The sequence below is a fragment of the Pezoporus occidentalis genome, unplaced genomic scaffold (genome assembly GCF_034315485.1).
Source record: "Pezoporus occidentalis ecotype Australia unplaced genomic scaffold, CSIRO_AGI_Poc_V1 ctg498, whole genome shotgun sequence".
Classification (NCBI taxonomy): Eukaryota; Metazoa; Chordata; class Aves; order Psittaciformes; family Psittacidae; genus Pezoporus; species Pezoporus occidentalis.
Genome location: NW_026915833.1, coordinates 62,592 through 70,772, shown reverse-complemented (window position 1 = coordinate 70,772; position 8,181 = coordinate 62,592). Strand labels below are relative to the sequence as shown.

The 8,181-nt window shown below is 65.2% G+C and overlaps 1 protein-coding gene across 1 annotated transcript; it reads right to left on the bottom strand.

Annotated features, from left to right (window-relative positions):
* Nucleotides 1-235: 235 nt before the first annotated feature.
* Nucleotides 236-6,925, bottom strand: PEA15 (proliferation and apoptosis adaptor protein 15; the record flags this gene model as incomplete). The annotated part of the gene is made up of 3 exons (XM_062636788.1): nt 6,788-6,925; nt 4,065-4,238; nt 236-451 (listed from the first exon to the last, which is right to left on the bottom strand). Coding segments are annotated over exons 2-3 (388 nt in total), but the record flags the coding sequence as incomplete, so codon positions are not given.
* Between the last annotated feature and the right edge of the window lie 1,256 nt (nt 6,926-8,181).

Sequence of the window (8,181 nt, the reverse complement as noted above, 5' to 3'; positions counted from 1 at the left end):
CCCCATCCCCATGGATCCCCCATCCCCATGGATTCCCCATCCCCATGGATTCCCCCATCCCCATGGATTCCCCTCTCCCCATGGATTCCCCCCTCCCCATGGATTCCCCATCCCCATGGATTCCCCTCTCCCCATGGATTCCCCCATCCCCATGGATTCCCCCATCCCCATGGATTCCCCCATCCCCATGGATTCCCCCATCCCCATGGATTCCCCCATCCCCATGGTTTCCCGCTCCCCCTGGTTTCCCCCATCCCCATGGATCCCCTCTCCCCATGGATTCCCCCCCCCTCACCCTTGTACTTCTTGGCGCTGGGGATGCGCGTGAGCTTCGTGTCCACCTCGTCCTCCTCCGAGATCTTGAGCACGTGGGTCCGGTACCGCACGACCGTGGTGAGCAGGTCCGGGCGGCGCGAGATCTCGAAGATGTGCTCCACGTACGAGAGCGTGTCTGGGGCAGTGGGGTGGCGTCACCGGGGTGCCGTGGGGCGGGGGTGCTGTGGGGCGGGGGTGCTGTGGGGCGGGGGGTGCTGTGGGGCGGGGGCGCTGTGGGGCGGGGACACCATAGGGCAGGGACGCCGTGGGTAAGGGGTGCCGTGGGGCAGGGACACCATAGGGCAGGGGCACTGTGGAGCAGGGATGCCGTGGGGCAGGAACACCGTGGGGAAGGGATGCTGTGGGGCAGGGACACTGTGGGGATGGGGATGCCGTGGGGACGGGGACAGGGACACCATGACATCAACACCATGGGGCAGGGACACTGTGGGGATGGGGACAGGGACACCATGACACCAACACCATGGGGCAGGGACACCGTGGGGATGGGGACAGGGACACCATGACACCAACACCATGGGGCAGGGACACCGTGGGGATGGGGACAGGGACACCATGACACCAACACCATGGGGCAGGGACACCGTGGGGCAGGGACACTGTGGGGATGGGGACAGGGACACCACGACACCAACACCATGGGGCAGGGACACAGGGGTGGGATGGGACCAAGGGGTAGCACTTGGACAGGGACTGGAGCCAGGAGAGGGGATGGGGACCCAGACAGGGAAGAGTGGGGGGACCAGGATGGGGATGGGACCGGATGGAGATGGGAGCAGAATGGGGATGGGACTGGATGGGGATGGGAGCAGGATGGGGATGGGACCAGGGTGGGAGATGGGAGCACGATGGAGATGGGACCAGGATGGGACCAGGATGGGAGATGGGACTGGATGGGGATGGGACCAGGATGGGGATGGGACTGGATGGGGATGGGAGCAGGGTGGGGATGGGAGCAGGAGGGAGATGGGAGCAGGATGGGAGATGGGAGCAGGATGGGGATGGGACTGGATGGGGATGGGACCAGGATGGGGATGGGACTGGATGGGAGATGGGAGCAGGATGGGGATGGGAGCAGGATGGGGATGGGAGCAGGATGGGGATGGGACTGGATGGGGATGGGAGCAGGATGGGAGATGGGACCAGGATGGGGATGGGACCGGGATGGGACCAGGATGGGAGATGGGAGCAGGATGGGAGATGGGAGCAGGATGGGGATGGGAGCAGGATGGGAGATGGGAGCAGGATGGGGATGGGACTGGATGGGGATGGGACCAGGATGGGGATGGGACCAGGATGGGAGATGGGAGCAGGATGGGGATGGGAGCAGGATGGGGATGGGAGCAGGATGGGGATGGGACTGGATGGGGATGGGAGCAGGGTGGGGATGGGACCAGGATGGGAGATGGGACCAGGATGGGAGATGGGACCAGGATGGGGATGGGACCGGGATGGGACCAGGATGGGAGATGGGAGCAGGATGGGAGATGGGAGCAGGATGGGGATGGGACCAGGATGGGAGATGGGAGCAGGATGGGGATGGGACTGGATGGGGATGGGACCAGGATGGGGATGGGACTGGATGGGAGATGGGAGCAGGATGGGGATGGGAGCAGGATGGGGATGGGAGCAGGATGGGGATGGGAGCAGGATGGGGATGGGAGCAGGATGGAGATGGGACTGGATGCGGATGGGAGAAGGGTGGGGATGGGACCAGGATGGGAGATGGGACCAGGATGGGAGATGGGACCAGGATGGGGATGGGACCAGGATGGGAGATGGGACCAGGATGGGAGATGGGACCAGGATGGGAGATGGGAGCAGGATGGGAGATGGGAGCAGGATGGGAGATGGGAGCAGGATGGGGATGGGACCAGGATGGGAGATGGGAGCAGGATGGGGATGGGACTGGATGGGGATGGGACCAGGATGGGGATGGGACCAGGATGGGGATGGGAGCAGGATGGGGATGGGTGCAGGATGGGAGATGGGAGCAGGATGGGAGATGGGAGCAGGATGGGGATGGGACCAGGATGGGAGATGGGAGCAGGATGGGGATGGGACTGGATGGGGATGGGACCAGGATGGGAGATGGGACCAGGATGGGAGATGGGAGCAGGATGGGAGATGGGAGCAGGATGGGAGATGGGAGCAGGATGGGAGATGGGAGCAGGATGGGGATGGGACCAGGATGGGAGATGGGAGCAGGATGGGGATGGGTGCAGGATGGGGATGGGAGCAGGATGGGGATGGGACTGGATGGGGATGGGACCAGGGTGGGGATGGGACCAGGATGGTGATGGGACCAGGATGGGAGATGGGACCAGGATGGGGATGGGACCGGGATGGGACCAGGATGGGAGATGGGAGCAGGATGGGAGATGGGAGCAGGATGGAGATGGGAGCAGGATGGGAGATGGGAGCAGGATGGGGATGGGACCGGGATGGGACCAGGATGGGAGATGGGACCAGGATGGGAGATGGGAGCAGGATGGGGATGGGACCAGGATGGGGATGGGACTGGATGGGGATGGGAGCAGGGTGGGGATGGGACCAGGATGGGGATGGGACCAGGATGGGAGATGGGAGCAGGATGGGAGATGGGAGCAGGATGGGGATGGGACCAGGATGGGAGATGGGAGCAGGATGGGGATGGGACTGGATGGGGATGGGACCAGGATGGGGATGGGACTGGATGGGAGATGGGAGCAGGATGGGGATGGGAGCAGGATGGGGATGGGAGCAGGATGGGGATGGGAGCAGGATGGGGATGGGAGCAGGATGGGGATGGGACCAGGATGGGGATGGGAGCAGGATGGGAGATGGGAGCAGGATGGGGATGGGTGCAGGATGGGGATGGGAGCAGGATGGGGATGGGACCAGGATGGGAGATGGGACCGGGATGGGGATGGGACTGGATGGGGATGGGACCAGGATGGGGATGGGACCAGGATGGGAGATGGGACCAGGATGGGGATGGGACTGGATGGGAGATGGGAACAGGATGGGGATGGGAGCAGGATGGGGATGGGAGCAGGTTGGGAGATGGGACCAGGATGGGAGATGGGACCAGGATGGGAGATGGGACCAGGATGGGGATGGGACTGGATGGGAGATGGGAGCAGGATGGAGATGGGAGCAGGATGGGGATGGGACCAGGATGGGAGATGGGAGCAGGATGGGAGCAGGATGGGAGATGGGAGCAGGATGGGGATGGGACCAGGATGGGAGATGGGACCAGGATGGGAGATGGGACCAGGATGGGGATGGGAGCAGGATGGGAGATGGGAGCAGGATGGGGATGGGACTGGATGGGAGATGGGAGCAGGATGGGAGATGGGAGCAGGATGGGGATGGGACCAGGATGGGGATGGGACTGGATGGGAGATGGGAGCGGGATGGGAGATGGGAGCAGGATGGGGATGGGAGCAGGATGGGGATGGGAGCAGGATGGGGATGGGACCAGGATGGGAGATGGGAGCAGGATGGGAGATGGGAGCAGGATGGGGATGGGAGCAGGATGGGGATGGGAGCAGGATGGGGATGGGAAGAGGAGACAGAACAGGATGAGGGCAACGGCCAGCGAGCAGGAGAGGGGATGCGCGTGGGATGGCGAACGGAGCCGGGACCCCGGGGAGCAGGGAGAGACGGGGCTGGGGACCCGGTGGGGAGCGATCAAGACCCCGGGACGGGGAGCAGGGGAGGGCCGGGGTCCCGGCGGCTCCCACCTGGCCCCAGCTTGCCGTGCTTCTCCAGGAAGCTGAACCAGTGGTGGCTGGTGGCGATGGCCTCGCTCTCGCCGCTCGGGATGTCCTCCTTGCAGGCGGACTTGAGCTGCTCCAGGTCCTCGGCCGTGATGTTCTGGGCCAGCTCCTCCAGGAGGCTGCGGTACTCGGCCATGGCTGCGCCCAGCAGCGTCACGAGCTGCCCGGCCTCAGCCCACACGCGTGTGGGTGCCTGTGGCACCCCTCGACATGCATGGGGCACCCCTCGACATGCGTGTGGCACCCACCAATACATGTGTGGCACCCCTCGACATGCATGGGGCACCCCCCGACATGCATGTGGCACCCACCAATACATGTGTGGCACCCCTCAACATGCGTGTGGCACCCACCAATACATGTGTGGCACCCCCCGACATGTGTGTGGCACCCACCAATACATATGTGGCACCCCTCGACATGCGTGTGGCACCCACCAATACATGTGTGGCACCCCCCCAACATGCCTATGGCACCCCTCAACATGTGTGTGGCACCCACCAATACATGTGTGGCACCCCTCAACATGCGTGTGGCACCCACCAATACATGTGTGGCACCCCCCCACCATGCCTGTGGTACCTCTCAACATGTGTGTGGCACCCACCAACACGCATGGGTCAGCCCTCAACATGCATGTGGCACCCACCAACACATGTGTGGCACCCACCAACACGCGTGTGGCACGCACCAACACGCGTGGGTCACCCCCAACACACGTGGGTCACCCCTCAACACGCATGTGGCACCCACCAACACACGTGTGGCACCCCCAAACACAGGGGTGGCAACCCCCAACACGCGTGTGGCAACCCCCAACACGTGTGTCACCCCCAACACACGTGTATCACCCCCCAACACGTGGGTGGCAACCCCCAACACGTGTGTGTGTCACCCCTCAACACGTGTGTGTCACCCCTCAACATGCATGTGTGTGTTCCCACATGCATGTGTACCCAACACATGTATGTCACCCCTCAACATGTGTGTCACCCCTCAACATGCATGTGCATGTTCCCACATGCATGTGTACCCAACACATGTATGTCACCCCTCAACACATGTATGTCACCCCTCAACACATGTATGTCACCCCCAACATGCATGTGCGTCTTCCCACATGCATGTGTGCCCAACACGTGTGTCACCCCCCAACACGTGTGTGTCACCCCCCAACACGTGTGTGTCACCCCCCAACACGCTTCCACGCTCCACTGGCCCATGACTCATGTGATGGTCATGGGATGTGACAGGGATGGGGGGGGGGGGACACCAGCACCCAGGGTCCATTGGGGGGGGTGTTGGTGTGTGTGTGTATAAGGGGGAGGGTCACCCCTATCTCCTGTTGCTCCTCGGTCACCATGGCAACCGCTGCCACCCACCCTAGGGATGCGGTTGCCGTGGCGATCGCAGCATCCCGCTGCCCCATAGTGACACCCGTGGGTGCTATGGGGGGGGGGTGTGGGGTGTGGGGGGGTTGTTTGTACGGTGGGGAGGGGGCACCCCAAGAGGGACACACATGGAAGTGGGGGGGGGGGGGAACAGAGGACACATGGACACACGGCCATGGCCACGTGCACGCATGCGCACCCCCCCCCCCCCAATAAACACCCCCCCCCCCTGCACCCGCACGTGCGCACACGCGTGCCCCACGCTCACACTCACATGTGACCCCCTCCCCCCCCAATGCCCCCCCCCCCCCCCCCCCCCAAGCGTGTCCGGCCCCTTTAAGGCCGCCGATGACTCAGCCCTTGGCCCGGACGTTGGGTCCTTCCGGGAGGGGGGGGGACGGGGGGGGGGGGGGTGGGGATGGGGGGATGGGAATGGGAATGGGAATGGGGGATGGGCCCCCCCCTCCCCCCACCGTGGCCGCGTGCCCATTCCCAGGCTCAAACGGGTGGTGATGGGGGGGGGGATGTGGGATGCCCAAACCCCCCCCCCAAACCCGTGGGACACCCCCCCCCCCTTCACTCTTCCCATGCAAATCGCCTCATGAATATTCATCGAGGGGCGGGGCCTCGCTGGGCCCTTTCATAGGGAAGGGTGGGGGGCGATTAATCCCCCCCCCCCCCGTGTTGTGGTGGAGATAACAGGACGCGATTAATCCCCCCTAAATCCCCCCCTAAATCCCCCCCCCCCATAGGGACAAGGGGCCTTTGTGTGGCCCCCGCGACCCCCAGTCCCTGCCCCACGGAAAGTGGGGGGCACACACACACACACACACACAGACACCCCCCCCCCCCATCCCCTACCCGCAGCATCCCACATCTGGGGCACATCTGGGCCCCCCCCCCCGGTTGCAGTGGGGCGGGGCGGGGGGGGTCCCCCCGTATCATGCGTGGGGAGCGGCACCGGCTGGCACCGGGTGGAGCGCGGGTCCCGTCCCGTCCCCCCCCCCCCCGCTGTGGGTCACGGGTTCGAATCCCGGCGCGGTGGGAAAAGGGAAGTGGGGGAATCACGGAGCGGGGGGGGTCCGGTAGTACCGGAGCGGGGTTAACACCGCGGGACCGCGACCGGCACCGGGACCGGGATCGGGATCGGGATCGGGACCGGATGGAGGCGGCGGCCGCGCTCTCCATCTCCATCCGGCCCCGGTTCCGCTCCCGGTGGCGGCTCCCGGTGCCCGGTGGGACCCGTCCGGTCCCGTCCCGTCCCGTCCCGTTCCCCCCCCCCCCCCATGCACTCACCGGCCGGTGGTGGCGGTGCCGGTGCCGTTGCAGCCGTTCGGGCGCTCTCGGTGCTGCCGCTTTGAGCAGCGGGGCGGGGCTTAACGGGGTGGGGGCCCTGGTGATGGGCGGGGCTTAACGGGGCGTGGCCAAGGGGGCGGGGCTTCAAAAGAGGGGGACGGCACCGGGTGAGCCCTTGCACGGGGATCGCTCACGGGGGGGGGGGAGCTCCTTGGGGGGCTCTTGCAAGGGGGCTCTCGCCTGGGCCCTTGGGGGGTTCTCCGGTCCCCCCCCCCCCCAACAAGGGGCACATTGGGGGTGTCAATGGGGCCATCGGAGCCGTCCCCATCCCAGGTCTCAAACGTGGCTCTCAGCTTGTGCACCCCCAAACCCCCCCCCCCGGGCTCTGTGAGGGAGCTGAAGGGGGGGCAGCGGGGAGGGTCCCCCCTCCTCCGGCGGGATTGAGGCCGCGGGGGGGTTGATCCGGTGGGATCAAGGCTCCAGCGCCGGAGCCTCCCCCCGGCCCCCCCGCGGCTGGGCCCGCAACAGCTCCTGTCAGCCCCTGGGGGGGGTCAGGGGGTGCCCCCCATCCCTTCGGGTATCCCCATCCCGGGACTGTGGCTGCCCTGGACAGCACCTCCTCATAGCAACGTGTCCCCATGGCAACCACCTCCCCATGGCAACAACCTCCCCATGGCAACAACCTCCCCATGGCAACCATCTCCCATGGCAACGTGTCCCCATGGCAACCACCTCCCCATGGCAACGTGTCCCCATGGCAACCACCTCCCCATGGCAACGTGTCCCCATGGCAACAACCTCCCCATGGCAACGTGTCCCCATGGCAACCACCTCCCCATGGCAACGTGTCCCCATGGCAACCACCTCCCCATGGCAACGTGTCCCCATGGCAACCACCTCCCCATGGCTTCCATCTCCCATGGCAACGTGTCCCCATGGCAACCACCTCCCCATGGCAACAACCTCCCCATGGCAACAACCTCCCCATGGCAACCACCTCCCCATGGCAACGTGACCCCATGGCAACGTGTCCCCATGGCAACCACCTCCCCATGGCAACGTGTCCCCATGGCAACCACCTCCCCATGGTAACCATCTCCCATGGCAACGTGTCCCCATGGCAACCACCTCCCTATGGCAACCACCTCCCCGTGGCAACAACCTCCCCATGGCAACGTTTCCCCATGGCAACGTGTCCCCATGGCAACCACCTCCCCATTGCAACGTGTCCCCATGGCAACCACCTCCCCATGGCAACGTGTCCCCATGGCAACCACCTCCCCATGGCAACGTGTCCCCATGGCAACCACCTCCCCATGGCAACGTGTCCCCATGGCAACAACCTCCCCATGGCAACGTGTCCCCATGGCAACCACCTCCCATGGCAACGTGTC